At 39.3% G+C, this 21,699-nt stretch overlaps 2 protein-coding genes across 9 annotated transcripts in view; one reads left to right on the top strand and one right to left on the bottom strand.

Annotated features, from left to right (window-relative positions):
• Positions 1-11,771, bottom strand: part of C1GALT1 (core 1 synthase, glycoprotein-N-acetylgalactosamine 3-beta-galactosyltransferase 1) — a 40,915-nt gene extending 29,144 nt beyond the window's left edge. For 3 of the 4 annotated variants that reach the window (XM_047825415.1, XM_047825425.1, XM_047825447.1), the window contains exon 1: positions 11,519-11,771. In XM_047825415.1, coding sequence (XP_047681371.1) covers positions 11,519-11,525 — 7 coding nt within the window. In that variant the 5' untranslated portion in view covers positions 11,526-11,771. Of the gene's footprint in view, positions 1-10,941; positions 11,491-11,518 lie in introns of those variants that run through there. The other variant, XM_047825436.1, reaches the window with a different exon arrangement.
• A 217-nt stretch (positions 11,772-11,988) lies between these two features.
• The window catches only part of ASNS (asparagine synthetase (glutamine-hydrolyzing)), a 160,457-nt gene continuing 150,746 nt past the window's right edge, over positions 11,989-21,699 (top strand). For 2 of the 5 annotated variants that reach the window (XM_047825372.1, XM_047825285.1), the window contains exons 1-2: positions 11,989-12,778; positions 12,924-12,989. The gene's annotated coding sequence lies outside the window, so the exon portion shown is untranslated. Of the gene's footprint in view, positions 12,779-12,923; positions 12,990-16,482; positions 16,585-21,699 lie in introns of all 5 variants that reach the window. The other 3 variants (XM_047825348.1, XM_047825391.1, XM_047825356.1) reach the window with 3 other exon arrangements.

Below are 21,699 nucleotides of genomic sequence, written 5' to 3'. Positions count from 1 at the left end.
AACAGAACCCAAAATGGACCATGCTATATTCAGCCTCCCTTTTTGATACAAACAGTAATGTTTAAGGCCGAGAAGGCAAACCTTTTCCTTTCCCCTTTTAGTTCAGTGCTCTTTCCCTCTAGTTTAGGTTCATTCTCTTTACTGATAGGTTACTGGTAGGTATACCCAGACTTGGAAATTCCAGTCTGAGTGTTAGCCACTAAGGATCATCAGTGAAAGGAAATCTGTATGGCACTCTTTCCCCTTCTCCTTGTCTTCATTTTTATATAAAGAGTGTAACACAGCACTAAGACATTCTCACCTTTTAATCATCTGAACCTGGGACTGGAGAAAACATTTTTTAAAAATAGAATTACCGCTTGAGATTTATACAACTTTAATTTGATTGTGAGGTTTTATGTAATCTTTGAAAAGTGTTAATGACTGAGTACCTTTTAATGTGTCAAATACTGTCCTAGGAGCTAAGGATATATTTTCTCCTGTTCACAGAATGTAAACTACCAGAAGGCACAAAATAGTATCTTTCCTCTCAGAGTTACCAACTATGATGCTTCCCACAAGATGATAGTGCAATAAACATTAGCTGGCTTGAAATAAGGGAGCAAAGCATCTACCTCTTTATTCTTCTCCCAAACCCCCAAATCTGATTATATCTCCACATCTATTTTACTCCAAAAAGACACTTTTCTCTCTCCAGGTCTTGATCATTTTTTTCCGTGCTCAGGTCTTTTAACTTCTCTTAACCAACAACTTCATAGAGGCTTCATACAGCAGTCTTGTTTAAAAAACATGTATTTTCCAATGCCACAGGATGAAGTCCATACTTCTTACGTGGTACAGAAGACTGGCTCTAGTTTATCTTCCTGCTCTCTTATTTCTCATACTCCCTTATCTGAAAAGAGCAGTCAGCCATTCTCCCATTTGCCATGACCTTTCATATGGTTGGCTTCAGCCATTCTATTCTTTTTGCATGGTGTGCCTTCCTCGATTTTGTCTACTGGATAGATGCCAAATTCTTTCAAGGTTTCTTAGTTTTGGTACTTTCCATGATCACTTTTCCCTAATGCCCATGGTCAAATTAACTGCTTTCCCTCAAATGTCTCCTTGTTCCTTTATTCACACCTCCTACTATGTATATATCATACTGCATAATAGAATGTGCATTTCTTTCCCACTAGACTAAGAGGTCCTTAAGAAAAATGGATAGGTTCTTATCTCTACATCTCTAGCACCTAACACACTCTCTGGCTTACAAAAGGCATTCAAATGTTTGCATGTTTGTCTTACTGAAGGGAGGAATACAGGTGAAATGATTTCTGCAAACAGAAATCTATATACCATCTAATTTACTAAATAAAAAAATCATATACGGATCCATCATTTGAAACCTAAAGGCATAAAACAGACATACAATATGAACGATATTCTTTCCTTTGACGTATCTAAACTCAAATTAACTATAATAGAATTACATATTAATTCTGAGACAGAGACACTAAAAGCATTTTCTAGTACTAATTTATTAAGATTATAGAAATAGAAAATTAACACACAGCTGTCACCTAATGACCCTGACGTATTTTGAGCATGGTTACACAACCTTAGTGCTAGAAAGGACCGTGGAATTTTATGAATCCTGAAAAAGCATGTAAAGATAAGAAACAATAAACATTCCAAAAATTATATAACAGTTCACAACCAAGTTAAAATCAAATTGTATTGTTTCAAGCTATAATTCTATTTTTAAAAATATTCCCACAATTTCAGATTCAGAAAATCAAAAGTGACAATACCTTTTTGTTACTGTTCCATGAGAACATAAATATTTTTTTTGCATACTCAAGCTACAATAATCAAAACAGTGGCACTGGCATAAAGATAAGACATATAGACCAATGGAATAAAATAGAGAGCCCAGAAATAAACCCATGCATTTATGGTTAAAAGATTTTCAACAAATGGACCAAGTCCATACAAGAACAGAGGGCAGTCTTTCAAAAAAGGTGCTCAGAAAACAGGATATCTACATGCTGAAGAATGAAACCAGACCCTTACCTAACACCATATACAAAAATCAACTCAAAATAGATAAACGACCTAAACATAAGACCTAAAACTATAAAACTCTTAGAAGAAAAAATGATATTGGAATTGGGAACAATTTCTTGGATAGGACATCAAAGGCACATGCAACAAAAGACAAGTAGTCAAACTGGCCTTCATGAAAGTTTTAAAATACTGTGTATCAAAAGACACTATCAACAGGGGCACCTGGGTGGCTCAGTCAGTTGAGCATCTGACTTCGGCTCAGGTCACCATCTCACAGTTTGTCACCTTTGTCAGCCTAACGATATACACCCCTGGTAGTCTACCTCTCTCTCAAAATAAATAAATAAAAACTTAAAAAAAAAAAAAAGACATTATCAACAAAGTAAAAAGGCAACCCACAGAATGGGAGAAATATCTCTAAGTCATCTATCTGATGGAGGATTAATATCCAGAATACATTAGAGAACTGCTAAAACATAACAACAAAACCAACCAAATGGGCAAAGGACTTGAACAGACATTTCTCCAAACAAGACACATAAATGGCAGATAAGCATGAGCATGCTGAGGATGAAAAAGATGCTCAACGTCACTGATCATCAGGAAAATGCCAACAAAACTACAATGAGATACAATAGGATGGCCACTATTAAAATAACAAGTGTTGGTGAGGATGTGGAGAAGTGCAAACACGTGTGCACTGTAAGGTAAAATGTACAGCCACTATGGAAAACAGTATGATAGTTACACAAAAAATTAAAAAGTTAGAATTACCGCAGGATCCAGTACTTCCACTTCTGGGTTTATGACCCAAAGCACTGGGAGCAGAGTCTCAAAGAGATATCTGTATACCTGTGTTTATAGCAGCATTATTCACAATAGCTTAAATGTGGAAGTAATCCAAGTGTCCATCGATGGATAAATGGATAAGCAAAATGTGTTATGTGCATACAACGGAATATTATTCAGTCCTAAAAAGAAAGGACATTTTGACGCATGTTATAACATGGACGAACTTTTGACATTATGCTGAATGAAATAAGCCAGCCACAAAAAGACAAATACTATATAATTCTATTTACAGGAGACACTCAATTAAAACCAGAGAGATAGAAAGAAGAATGGTGGTTGCCAGAGACTGGGGGGAATGGAAAGTTCTTGTTTAATGGGTATAGAGTTTCAGTTTTGCAAGATGAAAAGAGTTCTGGAGATAGATGGTAGTAATGGTTGCACAACAATATCAATGTACTTAACACCACTGAAACATACACTTAAAAATGGTTAAAATGTTAAATTGTATGTGTATTTTATCACAATAAAACATTGGAAAAAAAAGAATCGATAACAATGCCGATTTTCTCCAAATTAATCTATGTATGTAACATCATCCAAACTAAAATACAAGATGATTTAAAAAAGTTAAATAACTCGGTAAGAAACATTTAAAAGCTTTGTAAAAATAAGCATGAGAATATACCGGGGAAATTCTGGAAAGGGGTGTGGGGTCAGACTAAACTTAATGGAGTCACTTAAAATACAAGATTTTTGTGGTAAAAAGTTATTCTTAATGTTTGAAAAATAAATATATGAGTATAACTGGGAAGTTCCTGAAAGGAACACTGCAGGATGGAGAGTAGATGAATCCCACCAGAGATTAAAATATATTACCTACAATAAACAGTGATATAGTAATTAAAACAATTTGATATTCATGCTGAGCAGACATATCAATTTATCTATGAATCTGTAAAGAAAATAAATTTTTAATGCTTATTAATTAGTACTACAGACATAGTGCTGAGAGACTTCTTTTCTTTACAACCACACTGTCAGAACTAAGCTATCTGAAAGTATATGAGTGACACTGGAACATCCCATTCTTGTATGGATGATAGATCATTAATCAAACAGCAACAGGCTTAATTTCCAACTCAGAATTTCAGATAGGGTATCCCAGACACAACATTCCACATTTATCTTAACTGTGTAGTCTCTAAGGAAATAGGACTTTGAGTTTGCTTCTCAGCCCAGCCTGATGTTAATTAACCCCCTGACATCACAGCCTTGCTGTACTTCAAACTTATCAAATATTGCTTCATTTAAATTTTATCTAAACTCCACCCTTGTCCAAAATCCTATAATAACCCTATTCCTTCTTTATTTAGTAAAATGCTGACAGTTCTTCTGGTGTGTGGTCTCCCTCACAGATGCAAGTTAATTAACCTTTGTCAGCCTAAAGATATATAACCCTGGTGGTCTTTACTGGATCAAAATAAAGGGTTTATTTAAAAAAAAAAAAAAACAAAAAAAACCCAACTATGTATGGAAATTTAATACATAATATACATACTATTTTAAATCAAGAAAAAGATGGCTTAAATCAAGTAATGATACTGAAATAATCTTTCAGGAAAAAGATAAAAAGCAGCCAGCTGATACCTACTTTCTTTCAAATTCCAAATGTTTCTAAAATTTCAATATTCTAAAAAAATGAAATTAAAACAAAACTAGAAGAAAACATCATTTACATTTTTTAAAAACTTCGTTTAATGTTTATTTTTGTGGGGGGGGGAGGGGTGGAGAGAGAGGGAGACACAGAATCTGAAGCAGGTTCCAGGCTCTCAGCTGTCAGCACAGAGCCCAAAGCAGGGCTCAAACACACAAGCCATGAGATCATGACCTGAGCCAAAGTACGACATTTAACCGACTGAGTCACCCAAGGCACCCCACTTTATCATTTTTGTACCATGAATTGAGATCTTCTCAAAACTCAGAAGCTATTGATTAAATTTCTGGCAATGAAACTGCTGGTTCAAAGACATGTTCCTATATAAAACGTTGAAAAAAAAAAAACTGTACAGCAAAATTGCCAAGAAGCATCAAAACAAAAAAACCAAAAGATTAATATAAAAACAGATAAATTTAAAACAGGCACCTGGGTGGCTCAGCTGGGTGAGCGTCCAACTTCTGCTCAGGTGATGATCTCATAGTTCGTGAGTTCGAGCCCTACATAGGCTCTGTGCTGACAGCTCAGAGCCTGCAGCCTGCTTCAGATTCTGTGCCTCCCTCTCTCTCTGCCCCTCCCCCACTCTGTCTCTGTCTCTCTCAAAAATAAACATTTAAAAAATTAAAAAATAAAATAAAATAACAGATAAAGAAAACAAAGGATTTGCAGAGAAGAAAATACAATGGTCGAGGATATTCAAATTCCACATTAAAGAGGAATACCTGGGTGACTCAGTAGGTTGAGCATCCAACTCTTGATTTCGGTTCAAGTCATGATCACAGTATCATGGAATCAAGCCCTGCATCAGGCTCTACACTAAGTGTGGAACCTGCTTGAGATTCTCTCCCTCTCCCCCTTCCTCTCCCCACCACTCCCCACCCCCTGGCTCTCTCTCTCTAAGAAAAAAAAATTCACATTAAAGAAAACTAAATCAAATGCAGAGATTGTACTTTAACCTATCATACTGGTAAAAATGTTTAGTAACACACAGTAATGACATGGTAGAGAAAACTGGCACTCCTGCATTCTTTCTCACAATACACATATTTACTGTCTTTTGGAAGGACAATTTGGCAATATATTTTAAAATTTTTAAATGAGTATGACCTGACCCACCATTTCATCATCAGAAATTTCTCTTATGGGGGCACCTTGGTGGCTCAGTTGGTTAAGCGTCCAACTTTGGCTCAGGTCATGATCCCACAGTTCGTGAGTTCCAGCCCTGCCACTGGGCTCTGCAGTGACAGTGCAGAGCCCGCTTAGGATTCTCTCTCTCCCTTTCTCTCTCTGCCTCTCCCCCACTTGCACTCTCTTTCTCAAAATAAATCAATAAGCTTAAAAATTTTTTTTTTTTAAATTTCTCTTATGGACAAAAACAAAGTCATCTGCAAAAATGGTCATGGCAGCCATTGCTGTAAGATGTTTGCTTGTTGATAAGGAACTAGTTAAATAAACAAACAAGGTACATCCATACCACAGAATACTCTGCAGCTGTGAAAAACAATGATCTACATGTGCTAAGGAAAATCTTTGCACATTTGGCAGATCATGATTTTTTTTGCCAGTAATGTGTAGTGGCTACTTTTTAAATAAGAGAAATGTAAAGAAAACAAATGAAAAAACCCAAACTAAAACCATAGATTAAATTTCATGTCTACACAGAAAAGAGTACATTTTCTTTCCCATCTCTCTGTGTATCTTGCAAAAAGGGTAATGTCTATATCAGCTTATACGTATGTGCATCTTTTACTTTACAACAGAGATGATGTCCACTTCACCCTTTCAAAACTATTTTCTCCCATAACACAACTTCAGTCATTAAAACTGTGTAAGATAAAGATTTATTTTTATATTTTTTCGAGAGTGCGCAGCACAACGGACAGAGACAAAGAAACAGAGAGAGAGAGAGAGACAGAGAGACAGAGACAGAGAGAGAGAGAGAGAGAGAGGGCATCCTAAGCAGGCTCCATGCCCAGCATGGAACCCATGACCTGAGCGGAAATCAAGAGTCAGATGCTTAATCTACTGAACCACCTACGTGCCCCCAGAATGATCTATCTAAAATGAAAAGCTGACCAAGTCACTCCATGAATTCTCCATGGAGCCCCACTGCCTATAAGACAAAAACTAAGCATCTTTAATTTACATGATATATATAGGCTCTCCTTGATCTAGACTCTATCCAGATTTCCAGGCTCATATTTCAATACCCCATGCCATATAATTTATTCTTCAGTAATCCTGAACTACCTATACAGTTCACTAAACATCCCAATGCAGTGGGCTCCTCTATTCCTATTGTCTCCTCTGTCTACACAATACTGTCTTCCCTTCACTATCTGTGCCTCAACCTCTCTAAGTCCCATCAAGCCGGTGTTTTTTATTGGCACAACTGACACCTTGAGCTGGATAATTCTCTCTTGTGGTGGCTGTCCTGTTCACTGTAAGATGTTTAGAATTATCTGTGGCCTCCACTCACCAGACACTAGTAGCACTCCCCCTGGCTGGGACAACTAAAAAGGTCTCCAGACATTGCCAACTGTCCCAAGCAACAAAATTAGCTCCAGTTAAGAACCACTCTACTAACCTGTTAAAACCTGTTTATCATATATATATATAAAATATCTAAAGAAGAATATATAAAGACTAGTTGTAACATCAGTTAACTCTGAGGCAGGCAACTCAGTGACTGAAGTAACTAGGGAGGAAAAAACCTTATTTTTCACTGCAGTCCTATATGTTTTTCATCTTGTACCTCTCTTCTAACCTCTCCACTGCTACCACCCTAGTCCTACCACCCTACCATTCCTTTTCTTCCTTCTCCTCACCCTCCATCTTTCTCTCTCAACTAGTATAACTGGATCCTAATCAACTTTTCCCTTTATAGCCTTCTTTCTTCAATCCATTTTTACCAGTCCATTTCACCAGTGTGATCCCTTTAAAAAGACATTAGTCATTTGCTCAAAATCCTTCAGGGTCTTCTCAGTCTCACTCAGAGACAAAGCCAAAACCAGTAAGATGAACCTGAACGGTCTGCCATCCTATCCTCACTCTTCTTTCTCTGATATCTCCTCCTAGTATTTGGTTTCTACAGTTCAAAAACAAACAAACAAATTTCATAAACTCAACCTACTGTTTCCCTTGCTGTGTTCTCTCTGGACTCCTTGCTGTTCCTCAAACACATGAGGGTCTCTGCCCCTGCTGTTCTGTTGGGAACACAACTCATCTACATAGTCACATGGCTCACTCCCCAACTCCTTCAGGCCTTTACTTCTCAGGGGGTTTTCCCTATTCTTACCCACAGCACCTACTAACGTCTAATATATTACACATTTTACTTACCTTGTTTATTGTCTCTTTTCTCCATCTTGTTCATTGATTCTCAAATCTGAGTCTGCATCAGAATCATCTGAAAGTCTTTTTAAAACAGTTTCTGAATCAAGAGGTCTGGTGGGGGCGGGAGGGGGGGGGGGCGTTGAGCCTGAAAATCTGCATTGTTAACAAGTTCCCAGATGATGCTGATGCTGCAGATCCAGGGACATTTTGAGAACCAACATTTTAGAATATAAGCTCCTCCAGGACAGAGATTTTTGTCTGTTTGTTTTCCCTCTACAACCTGGTTCTGAATCAGTAGTGAGATAAGTAAATGATAAATAAGTAAATTTAGATGTCCCTACTCTGTTCTCACCACACCCTATGATTTGGTCTGCCCTATGGTGCTAAAAATTTATTGAACACTGTAAAAGATAAATGTGACCTATTTGGAAATGGGGTCTTTGCAGATGTAATCAAGTTAAGATGAAGTCATCAAGGTGGACCCTAACCCAATATGACTGGTATCCTTATAAAAAAAGGGAGAATGCCATATGAAGAGATACAGACACAGAAAGAATGGAGGGGAGTGATATAGTGGCAAGTCAAGGAATACGAAGGACTGCCAGTGACAGAAGAAGCTCAGAGACATGAACAGATTCTCCCCTACAATCTAGAGACCATGGCTCTGCCAACATTTGATTTCAGACTTCTAGCCTGAAGAACTGAGATGATGAATTTCTATTGTTTTAAATCACTCAATTTGCCACACTTTGTTATGGCACCCCTAGGAAAATAATACAAGGACCAAGAATGCAAATTACTACACCAAACCATATATAATTTCAAATTTGGCTGTATCTAATTTCCACCAGTTCAAATGTTTTCGTGCATAGCTTTAGTTGTAAACTAGCCAGGTTTCCCATTTCAGAATCTCGCCAACCTAATATTGCTTTTTCCTGCCTTTAATATGTGCCTTCAATGTGCAAGGCAGCTCATACTACAGGTTCTAGATAAATTATTCAGATTTTTTGGTTTCTCCTACTTTCTTACAGGCATCTCTATTTAACAAATATCAACTTCTTTATATATTTTTCTCCAAGGGACACTTCTTTTATTCACACATTATAGATTTTGGTATGTATTTTCTCCTTGGCCATTCGAATTAGTTGCAAAGTGAAAATTTAAGTACACATTAGATACACATTTAGATTTTTTTTTAATTTTTTTTTAACATTTTATTTTATTTTTGAGACAGAGACAGAGCATGAACAGGGGAGGAACAGAGAGAGAGGGAGACACAGAATCTGAGACAGGCTCCAGGCTCTGGGCTGTCAGCACAGAGACCGACGCGGGGCTCGAACTCACAGACCGTGAGATCATGACCTGAGCCGAAGTCGGACACTTAACCGACCAAGCCACCCAGGCGCCCCGATATACATTTAGATTTTAAGATAAAATGCTAACTTCTTTTTTGTAGAACAATATTCCTTTTCTTTCTTCTCTTCCTTCCTTCTTTTAAAAGAATGACCTTAATCGTAATGAATTTGGAGCAAAAAAATTTTGTCATACTTTTCTTCCCACCTTATTATAGTTTGTACACTAGCGTCTTTATTCAAATCTCAACAAATGTTCTAAAAGTAATATGGTTGTATTAGGAAGCTTAAAATTTTAAATGAATGTGAAATGAATTTCACCAAGTTGTCCCTTTTCCATTTAACATTTGTTTACAGCTACAATGTCACAAGAATTCCAATCAATAATTTCATCACACAAAGGCTCTATTTTAAATTACCATGGTTTACAAAATCTATAAGCTGTAAAATGCAATTTTTATCTTAGGGAGCAAAAATCAATATACAAATAGTAAACAGCATATGCCTAAATGACACACTTTTGTATTTCTATGACTGGGTGAAAATTAATTCATTATATGTACCACTAAACAAGTTTGTGATAAAATTCTAAGAATTTCTGGATATTAAATTTACTCAGAAATACAGACTAGTATAATCTATACCAAAAAAAAGCATATTTAAGAAAAACTGTATCTATCCTATCTATGAATATTAACCACAAAATATTGTTTAAACGCTGAGGCCTAAATAAGAAGATACAGAAAAACACAAATTACAGACATATTTGAGAGAGATTTTTAATAGTTCTCCACCAGTACTTAAAAACCATGCTCCTTTCCTACGAAGATTTTAAATGAGTCATACTTTCCTTACTAAATCACTGTTTTACTTAACATATGGTGAAAAGAGTTAACTGTTTGGTAACTTAAAACTTTATATTCACTTAAATTGCACATCAATATATACTAGCTAGTGGAAAACAAAATAAGTATAGTTTACTATATTCAATACTCAGAACACACAGCATCATGTGCATAAGGCTCACTTGACATTTATCTGATAAGGGTATGGAAAGTTGTTTAAATATCTCCTAAATATTCAAGTTCCCACTGTCTAAACCTACACCAGAATTAAACAAGTTGAACTTGTGCACAACACTTGTTCCTGGCACCCAGGCCAAGCTATCTATATTCTCTGCTTAACTTTTAGTAAATGAGCATATTTCTGTCCAGGTCACTTTGGCCTAATTATTCACTTTAACGTGTTAAAGTTCTACCTTTATAACTAACTTTTTAATTCATACTGAAGTCAAGTCATGGTTAGCGTAATAGTTTCCAACCCGAAAAGCGTTAAAAAGATATACTACAATATCTATAACGAATTTAGAAAACTAGATATAAATCCAATCAACTTTTCCAGAGCATGTGGTGCCTTGTTTATTATTAAAAAAAAATAATAAGAGGAGAGTAAGAGCTAGGGAAGAATAAATCCCCACTCCCAAATTACATTCTTCTTTTAAGAGTATATAATTTATCCAAATTCGAAGGCGTATGGCCAACTTGTCAGCACCTACTACTCACACACTCGCGAGGGGGTGCCGGGGGTGGAGAAATAAACTCTTTGCCTCCTTCTCTACCGTGCAAGTGAGCCAAACACACCTGGCTAGCTCACTTTGCCAGAGGCAGTGAAATTTTAAAAAATAAATCAGCCACAAACCTGATGATCCAAGAAAGCCCCGAGGAAGTCCCCCCGGCACTTGGGGAAGACGCTCGCTCGCCCGGCACTCGCGCTGCCCGGCAGCCCGGCGGCTCTCGAAGAAGGTGGCCACACCTGAGCCCCGAGTCCAGCCGGACCCACAGGTCGGAGCAGGGGGGCGGGGCGGGGACCGCCCGGCGGGCAGGACCGCTAAGTGATCCCGCCGCGACCGAGACGCAGCTCGAGTCTCACTGCCGCCGCCCGACGGCGGGCAGCGCGCGAAGAGGAGGTGAGGGGCACCAGAGGGCAGAAAGGAAGAACCCACCACCAAGAGGAGGCTACTCGTCAACAAAATAGCGGCCCGGTGGGCAGGCTGCCCCAATGGCAGTTCACAGTGGCGCCGGGAGGAGGAAGTGCCCCGCGCCTCCCTCAGCAGCTCCAAGTCCCCAGCCCCGGCGGCGACCCCGAGACACCTGTTTGGCTGCGCCCGGGTTTGGTTCCACCCTCCACGCTCCCCCAAAAGCACACTCCGCGCTGGGAGGACGAAGGGAGCCGAGACCTTGGACCCGCAGCCTGAGGGCGCCTCCGCCGGCCGTACCTGACATCAGCCGCGGCTCCCTCTCGCCCCTCCTGGGGGGCGGAGAGGGGGACGACAGGAGACCGGCAACCTTAGCTCCTCCCGGCACCGGCAGAAGTGGCTCGTGGCCGCTAGCGGGGGCCGCCCGCTGCCGCCCAGATTATTCCCTGGCGGCGGCGGCGGCGGCGGCGGCGGCGGCGGCAGCGGCAGCAGCGGCGGCTGCCGAGGCGGACCCAGCTCGCGCTCCCGCCCGCTCGCTCCGCCCCTCCCCGCAGCGCGTCCAGGCCGCGGCCCGCCGACGGCGCAGCCGCCACCCAGGGGTCTCTTAGCGCTGACGTCTCTGCCGCCGCACCAGCCCCAGGGAAGGGCGGAGCGAGAGGGGGCAGGGTGGGGCGGGGTTATGGCGACGTGCGGACGCGGAGATTGGCCGCCAAGCTCACGCCCCGCCCTTCTGCGAAGGGGTCTGGGAAGTCGGGTCTTCTATGAACAGTAGTCGCTGCCCACTTGCGGCTCCTCGCTGCTGGGCTTCTCCTTCCTGGTCCTGGTGCTGGTTTTGCACTAGCTTCCGGACCTTGAGAGAGACTAAGCAGTGAAACTGCAGGGACTGAAGCTGGAGGTACCTGAGGGACCTCTGTGTGAGGGACAGGCTCTAACCCTGCAGAAGTCTTTTGGCCTCTAGCCTGCTTCCCGTTCTTTTTTCTCCTGTCCCCCACTCACCCACCCACCCAACCCGTACTCTCTGTAGTCAGTATCTCTCTGTCCTTAATGAAAGGAAATACGGCAAGATGAGATATGCAAACGGGTGCTGGGTAACCAGATGTGTGAACCCGGAAGGGTTGAAAACATAGTGGTACCACAAAGCCTTCTGTAGCACACGCGGTTTGGTTCTGTCATTACTTCAGTGCTGCCAGGCAATAACAGGAAGCGCTTCCTTAGCGCTTTGTAAAACTCATCTTTCTTTTCGTTGGCCAAAGGACTTTGAATCAGAAAGCTGTTTTTGGATTAGAGGGAGGAGCCTGTGAGCCACTGAGACAACCCCCACAGCAGTCAGGAGGTGGGGATAAGGTCTTGGCTTTAACCATCCTCTGTCTACAAGGCCTTAGCTTGAGGGTAAGAAAGCTATCCTGCTTCCTTTAAACGCCTTCCTCAGTCAGTTCTTAAGTCCCTTTCAGTATAGCCTTTAGGAGTGTAGGCTCTGGGCTGCAATCTTGGTTCCTCCTATTTGCTGTGCAACCCTGGCAAGTTACTTAACATGCCTGGGAGAAATACGGAGCAATGTATGTAAGTTCTTGTTCTTTTTCCTTTAATTTGTTTAGATTCAGCTCTACTGGAGTTTGCCATGATATGCCATTAATAGATCCAAAGAGATCTTACAAAAGAATTGAAGCACATCTAGTGATTCTTATTTAAACCTTTTATTTTTCAGATGAGAAAAACTGAGGTCAGAAAAACTGATAGACCATTTTAGAGGTGCAAGTATCCTGATGTTCAGGTTAGTACTCTTTTCCCCACCCATCTGTCCAGACTTCTTTCCCTTCCACCCTTACCTGTATTCTCTTCTCTCTTTCCCAACCTGTGTATGGTTAATTGCCCAGCCTTACCCCCTTCCTTTCCACAACTACTGTGAAACAGGAAAAGGAGACCCTTCCAGAGGTCGCAGTGTTCCAAACAGAAAGCAAAACAAAAACTCAAGATACCTTACCTAATTTTAATTTTATTGAAAAAAATGTTTAATTGTACTGAAATTTTTAATGAGTAAGAAATAACTTTGCTTTTTCCATTGAGCAAAGATAAGAAACCATTCCAAAAAGATAAGTTCAGCCATTGCATGTCTAAGAAAATTACTGGCAGGAAGTAATATTGATAAGACAAAAACTAGATCAAGTCAGCCCCTCCCATCCTATTGGGTATTTTTGAAAATAGCTGTTATTTGTATGAAAACTATAAATAGTTATTCAAACAAATAAAAAAAATAACCCACAGATAAGCAGTTTTAAAAATGTGTGTTACATTCTTCCAGATATAAAGAAAAACACATAAAGACATAAAAATACAATATTTCATAAACTGGATCTTATACAGTTCTTTTTTCACTGAACAATATATCATGATTAACATCATTTTTAAAAGTTGCGTTGCCTGTTAGTTGCATGTACTATCATTTATCTAACCAGTATTCTATTGATATTTTGGTTTTTTCACCCAAATTTTTGATATTATGAACAACTCTGATGAACTTCCTTTTGCACGTACCTTTGCACAACTGTATAATTATCTCCTTGGACAGATTCCTAGTAGTGACATTAATGTCAGCCAATTCTTCAATGTTATCAACTAGAAAAAAGAAAATTGTGGTTACTTTGAAAAATATGCTTTATATATGAGATTCACAATGACTAGATTCTCCCATTTGAAACAGATAAATCTTGGACAGTATGTTTGTTTGTCTGGTGTGGTGTTTCAATAATGTGTGTCAAAGCTCGTTGGAGCAGGATAATGTGTGTTGAGGCTCCTTGGAGCAGTGTGGTAGACACTGCTAGTTGTTTAAACCAAAATACTTTCTTCCTTACTAGCAGAACTCTGATTTTTTTTCAGGGTGACAGTGTGTCTAATTAAAAGTATTTACTTCTCCAGATTTCTATAAGCCATGACGGGCCATGTGACCTTTCAATAAAATGCAAATTGATATTGCTAGGAGAGGCCCAAAGTTTATGGAAGAAATGTCCTTTTAACCATTGGACCTGTACCTATTTTTGTTGTCTTACCTGGAACAGTGACATGATGCTGGAGGTGGAGCATCCATATTTCAACCATAATAACCAAAGCCCCACACAGTATTAATAGTGTAGGAAGTCAGAGGTACCAGGGTTGTGATTGCTTTGGAGGGTGAGCTTATTAGCTCTGGACTGACCATTTCTAGATTTGTTGTTATGTGAGGGAAAATAAATCCCTCCTATTTAAGGTTTTGTTGTTTGGGTTTTCTGTTATAAGTACTGAATACAATTCCAATTGATACAACACGATAGGACAAGTCATAATTTATTTGGCACTGTATGTAGAATTTTTTAACAGGGTGAAATAAAAATAAGGACACAAAATGGGAACAAATAAACAACAACTATAAAGAAGCCACTCTTTAATACACTTAGTTTCCTTTAAATATCTACACGTTATTGGGGGGCGCCTGGATGGCGCAGTCGGTTAAGTGTCTGACTTCAGCCAGGTCACGATCTCGCGGTCCGTGAGTTCGAACCCCGCGTCAGGCTCTGGGCTGATGGCTCGGAGCCTGGAACCTGTTTCCGATTCTGTGTCTCTCTCTCTCTCTCTGCCCCTCCCCCGTTCATGCTCTGTCTCTCTCTGTCCCAAAAATAAATTAAAAACGTTGAAAATAAATAAATAAATAAATAAATAAATAAATAAATAAATATCTACATGTTATAATGAGGTTAACAAATCATTTTGTAATAATTAGATTAACTTCTGTAAATTAAATTATATTCACTGATATAGTGGCTTTAAAATATGTCCACAAGTTCTTTGATGCTTCTTCCTTCAAAAGGTGGAACTTAATTCCTCTCACCTTGAGATTGGACTATGTTTAGTGACTTGTTCTCATGAATAGAATGTAGAAATGATGTAGTGAGACTTCTTAGAGAAGATCTTAAAGCATATGCCAGCTTTTTTCTTCTTCTCTCTCTGGGATTGCTTGCTGGGGAAAGATGGTTGTCAAGTCACAAGACTCTTAGGCAACTTTAGAGAGGCCCACATTATGAGTAATTAAGGTTTCTGGCCAACAGCCACTGAGGAACCAAGGACTCCTGAGGATAGCCATGTAAGTGAACTTGGAAGCACATGCTCCAACCCTAGTCAAGCCTTCAGATGACTGCATCCTTCATCAACATCTTTACTGACCTTAGGAGAGATCCTGAGCCAGAACCACTCAGTTAAGCTGCTCCCAAATTCCTGGCCCACAGAAACTATAGGATAATATATGTTTGTTGTTTTAAGCCATTAAATTTGGGGATAAATTGTTATAGAGCAAAGATAACTAATATAGCTGGGTATAATAGAGCCTAGCACAATGGCTGACACATACATAGGTGTTTAATGATTTGTTGTTTGAATGAATAAGCAATTTGATGAAGAAGAATATATCTTTTTCACTTTAAAGGGATACATAAAATGCTGGTATTATTTTTGATCCCTGACACCTGTATTATATAAGGTTTTTGGACATGATCATAGAGAAATCACTTGTGAATCTTATTGCAATATAAACATTGATAACCCTGGAGGAAACATGTGGTGAATAGAGCAGTGGAACCCTTGAGACTTGGATAATGCTCCCAGTTTTATCACTGATTAGCTGAGAGGCCCATGGCAAGTCACCTAAACTCTCTAAATCTCAATTTCCCTATCCATGAATTGGGGAAAATAATCCCAACATGCCTCAAAAGGTGATTAATCACATTATATGTGACAGTGTAATTGAAAAGCATTGACATTCTTTTAATTACATTAGGCTCATGAGGTCTATCCTATTTTATTTTTAAGCAATTATGCATTAAATATTTTAGGTGTGTACACCATGAAGACTTTTCTTTCAAGAGGTGATAACTTATTACTGATTTTACTGTGTACATTTATAAAATATTAGCATCATTCATAGTAAGCAGTAAGATTTAAGAGTATGGCGGGATGGTAGGTTATTATATGTCAGATCTCATTTTATTAGCCTGTTGAAAATTTATTGCACTTTAAAAAGAATACATAATTATGACTGCCTCCTTTTTCTTTTCATGAATTAATTTGTAATTGCAGTTGGGTGTGTGCCCCTCTTTGTGGTAACAGTGGTAGTTAAGCATACTTAGTAATAAACATACATTTAACCAATAATTTGGTCTGAGTCTAAGAATTTATCCTAGAGCGAAATTGCACCCAACAGCAAGAAAATAAATGATAGAATATACATCTTGCTCTTTCAGTGAGGAAGACTTGGGCACACAGGAAAGTCTTTATACAGTGGAGCATCAGAGGTTATGCAGTTGTTGACAATGCACAGTTTGGTGGTGTGGATGACCCCAGAGGTAAATATGTGAGATGAGTAAAATAGAGCTTTAGTGTAAGATTCAAGTCCTCGTTACGTAGTGGATGAATTATTTAAATTCCGGGTGTTTTGTTGTATTATTCTTTCTTCCTTTCTGGTCTTCAGTATGACTCTAAATCAGTTGAAACTACCGGCTTAACTAGACATCAGGTTATTTGTAGTTGTAGGTGACCCCTACTACTTACCATCTTTATTAACTTGAATAGGAAGGAGAACTCTAGAAAAAAAAAAAGGACAGAGCTGTCTTTTCTGGTGAGAGTGTGCTTTTCAACAGGGCTTCTTGTTTCATATTGAAACTACCTGGGGCGGGTGGGGGGGGGGGGATTTGGGAGGCTCAGTTGGTTAAGTACCCGATTCTTGATTTCCACTCAGGTCATGAGCTCATAATTTGTGAGACTGAGCCCCTCATTGGGCTCTGGGCCAACAGTGCAGAGCCTGCTTGGGATTCACTCTCTACCCCCTTTCTCTGCTCCTACCCTGCTTGCTCTCTCTCTCTCTCTCTCTCTCTCAAAATAAGTAAATAAACTTAAAAAAAAAATAAAATAAATCTTAAAAAAAAAAAAAAGGAAAGGAAAGAAAATACCTGCCAGGATAAAGTATTTTCATCCTATGGAAACTAAAAGAGCATTTCCAAACAGTTTTTATTTCTCACAGCTACATCTTCACAAAACCTGCCAAGATTTTGAGACAGCTACAACGTTAGAGTTATTTTCTAAATTGATTGACACGTAAAGGGGATAAAGGTGAAGAATGGAGCAGAGGAGGTGATAAAGAGAAAAAAGAAAATTTAGGAAATACTTTTAACCTCATGGGAAGAGGACTCAGCATAACTCACAGCATATTAGTTTGAAAGCAGAGACTGCCACTGTTGCACTGAGTAACTTGTGTCATCTAGGGAAAGATTCTCAATTTATGAGATTAGGCTCTCTGGGATTACTTACCCTGTGTTCCTCAAGTTCCCTGGGATAAGAATCAGAATATTCCTTAATTGTTTTCCCTCGTGGTTCAACAAAAGCAGGACACATTTGTTGTAAATGGAATAGGTGAAGCTAGCTTTAGTTTAAAATCCCTAAGCAGTAAATTATAAGTGTGTATACTACTTCTTTTATTGTAAAGAACTAATGTCTTACACATTTTAGCTGCATATTGTGGCACACTTTTGTTCTCATTTCTTTTAAGTTGTATTTAAATGTGTACAAATCTAAAAACGGATTGTGATAGATACTTTGTTGGGTTTCTGCTCATCCATTGAGAAGGACCCTCTTCCTCATCTCTTTTGCTCCAATTCTCATCTACAGCTTGAAGCCCCATAGTCCTGTTTATGTGAGAGGACACTTCCTCTATTCTGGTCATAGCTGATTGGATAGACTTTGATCCTCAGAGAAATCTGAATCAATCAGATTCCCTGTTTTGAGAATTTGGAATTGGGAGAGAAGTCTTCATTTCTGTCTGTCGAACACTAAAACTATAATCCAGAGAGGGACTTGTAACCCAGACATGTAAATCCAAGATAAGGGAAATCTACTCTGGAGAGAGAGAGAAATGAAGCAGACTATCTGAAAAGGGTAGTAACCCTGATCTGTGGTTACCTGATCTTCTCTGGGAAGACAGGGAGTGAAAGGGGAGACAGTCACTTTCTAGCTTTGTGCAGATTTCCTCTGGCCATCATACTGCAAGTGGCCTGACTGCTCTGGAGTTCTGTGGATCCCTACACTGTATTCTTATCTTAAATTATACTTTGTTTCTTGTTGTTAGTTTAAATGGATAATTTTTCCATTCTTTAAAATACATTTCTAATAAATCTCATTTTGGTTAAGAGAGATCTAAATAGGGGCGCCTGGGTGGCGCAGTCGGTTAAGCGTCCGACTTCAGCCAGGTCACGATCTCGCGGTCCATGAGTTCGAGCCCCGCGTCGGGCTCTGGGCTGATGGCTCAGAGCCTGGAGCCTGTTTCCGATTCTGTGTCTCCCTCTCTCTCTGCCCCTCCCCCGTTCATGCTGTGTCTCTCTCTGTCCCAAAAATAAATAAACGTTGAAAAAAAAAATTTTTTTTTAAAAATAAAAAAAATAAATAAAAAAAAAGAGAGATCTAAATAGTTCTTTTCATTAATAAGAAGTGAAAAGCATTGTGAAAACTTTGGTCTGAAGAATAACATAAGGCTTATGAAAAAATGCAAAAATTACAGTGTTTTGCATAAGAAGAACATAATGGCAGAGTAGGAAGTTCCAAAATCTCACTCTCCCACAGAAACATCAAAAAATAAGCAGAAATGGTCAGACCCAATCTTGTGAGAACTCTAGAAAACAGTTAAAAGTTTCAGTGAGCACTGTAGGGCCAGGTGGCTCAGTTGGTTAAGCCTCCGACTTCAGCTCAGGTCATCATCTCACAGCTTGTGGGTTCAAGCCCCACGTTGGGCTCTGTGCTGACAGCTCAGAGCCTGGACCCTGCTTCAGATTCTGTGTCTCCCTCTCTGTCTCTGCCCCTTTCCCTCTCATGCTCTGTCTCTCAAAAATAATAAACATGAAAAAAGAATTTTTTTTAAAGTCTCAGTGAGCACTGTATCAAGAAAAATTCACCTCAAAACAGTAGGAAGAGTTTGTGGTCATTTTGTCTTTCCCCTACTCTTTCCCCTGTATGAGGAGAGTCTTACAATATCAATACTTTTAAAGGGGCAATAGTCTTAAGGCAGCAGTCATAATGCCACGGAAATCATAAAGAGGCAGAGTCTTAACGTGTAGCACTAAAAAAATAGCAGCTACCCGTGTTCCCAGTGTGCCACTGTTTCCCTGGTTCTGAAGGGAGCAAACTGACCTTGTTCAGAATTGTATGTCCCAAAATTCATATGTTCGGGCCTTAACCCTCAGTGTGATTGTAGGGCTTGTAAAGAAGTGATAAAAGTTAAATGAGGCCATGAGGGTGAGACCCTCATCCAGTAAAGCTAGTGCCCTTATAAGAATAGACACCAGAGCTCATTCTCTCTATCATGTGAGGACACAGAAGGCAGCTATCTGCAAACCAGAAAGAATCCTCACCAGAAAGTGAATTGGCTGGTACTTTGATTTTGGACTTTATATACTCCAGAACTGTGAGAAATACATTTCTGGTGTCTAGGCCATCAAGGCTGTGGTATTTTGTTATGGCATCCTGAGCAGACTAATGTGGGACAGCCTCTGATGCAAAGTATTCTGCCCTGTTTTGCCTAACTCAGAACTCAGGTGAAAAAGCTTGAAAACACTGGACACTGAATTAACATCATCAGACACTGGAGACAGAGATTACAGTTGAAACATACAACAGACTGCCCAAGGCAAAAACTAGGTAAAGTTTCTTTGGGAAATTAGGATGCTCAAAAGCAACTATGTATATGAAGGGGTTGGGGGGGTGGGGGAGTGGATTTAGAAAGCCATGTGCACGCTCAGGGCAAGACATACTCTGAATTCACCCGAGAAGACCCTATGCTTTCATCTTGGGCTGATCCCTTGGTACAGTGAAATCTGGTAAATTGATGGAGGGCCCTGGCTCAGATTCAATCTGCAAAGCATTCAAGGATATTTCTGTTACAACACTAGCTGAACATAAGCCAAGGAACAGAGACTTCAGTGACCAAAATGGCAAGGAATACAGTCTACAATAATAGTTTGGGAAGGGCATTTAAATCAACTGGCTGCTACAGCCTTCAACAACCAAAAACATAGTGAACCTTGTGAAAGGGGAAGAACCTGACTTCTAGTTACTGCATTATAATAGTCAAATGTTTAGTCTAACCGAAAACATTGCAAGACATACGAGCAAAGTATAGCAAATTCAAAGGAACAAAACCATCTGTGAGGAATTACTAGACAAAGATTTTAAAACAGCTGTCTTAAATCTGCTCCAAGAACTAATAGGAAAAAATGGACAAAGAACTAAAGGAAATGAGGAAAACAATGTATGAACAAAATTAGAATATCAGTAAAGAAAAAGAATTATGAAAAGGAACTAAAGAAAAATTCTGGAGCCAAAGGGCACAATGGCAACAAGTTGGAAAAACTGTCGGCTCTAAGACAAAACAGCTTTTATGTAGAAGATTCTGGCCTGGTCCCCCAGCAGGAGATGGTGTCCCTGAACTCAAATCATAAAATTTGTCATGGTTTAGTTTCACAGAAAGATCTTGTGTTTCGGCTTAAGATCAATGTGTTTGAAGTATAGCTATAAATAAAAGTAACCATGACTAGCATTACTACTTGAAGTGGAGAAAGCTCTAAGAAGGAAGAACTCAGAGTTTAGGATTTATATAATTTCTGATGCTTGCTGTCATATTAGGCACTATAGTAAACACTTCAGTCATTAGTTTCTTTTCATCTTCACACCAACCCTCTGAGGTGTTATCAACTGATAAAGAAACTGGTTTCCCAGATGTTCTCCTGCCACTTCCCACTCCACCTCATCTCTAAGCAACCATTGACCTGACCTGCACTATAGATTCGTTTTCAGTTGCTAGAATTCTATAAATAGAATTTATAGGAAGAACACAATGTGTGTTTTATCTGGCTTTTTTCATTCAGTACAATTACTTTGAAACTAAACCATGTTGATTTGTTCAGTAGTTCATTCCTTGTTATTGCTGAGTCGTGCTCCATTATAAGGATATACCACAATTTACTTATCCGTTCACTTGCTGATGGACATTTAACCCCAACTGTTTCTGACCCTAAATCCATGCTACACCCTTGCTTACTGTGTGGTCCTGGGAAACCTAATTATTCTCTTTGACCCTCAGTTTTTCTCACTGTAAAATGGCAATAGTATTTCCCCCCCTACAAGATTGTTGTTAGTGAGAAAACATGTGAAACACCTACTACTGTTCCTGGCATACAGTCGGTGCTTATAAATATCCATTTTCTCCAAGAAAGAAATATCTCCAGAAGGAAATGAGAACAAATATAGCAGTATGTGTCTTTCTGGAGTCTTTCTTCCCGCATTTTCACCTCATTATAGGAGACTTCTCACTGCAATTTTCCCTGCTTGTATCTTATCAGGACTCCATGGACACGATGTTCCCCTTTTCTCTCTAATCCAAATATGGACACACGTTATTTTTCTTATTCTCATACCAT

Source organism: Prionailurus viverrinus, chromosome A2 (assembly GCF_022837055.1).
Source record: "Prionailurus viverrinus isolate Anna chromosome A2, UM_Priviv_1.0, whole genome shotgun sequence".
Lineage (NCBI taxonomy): Eukaryota > Metazoa > Chordata > Mammalia > Carnivora > Felidae > Prionailurus > Prionailurus viverrinus.
Note: the sequence above shows the minus strand (reverse complement) of the source record. Positions and strands in the feature narration are given on the sequence as shown.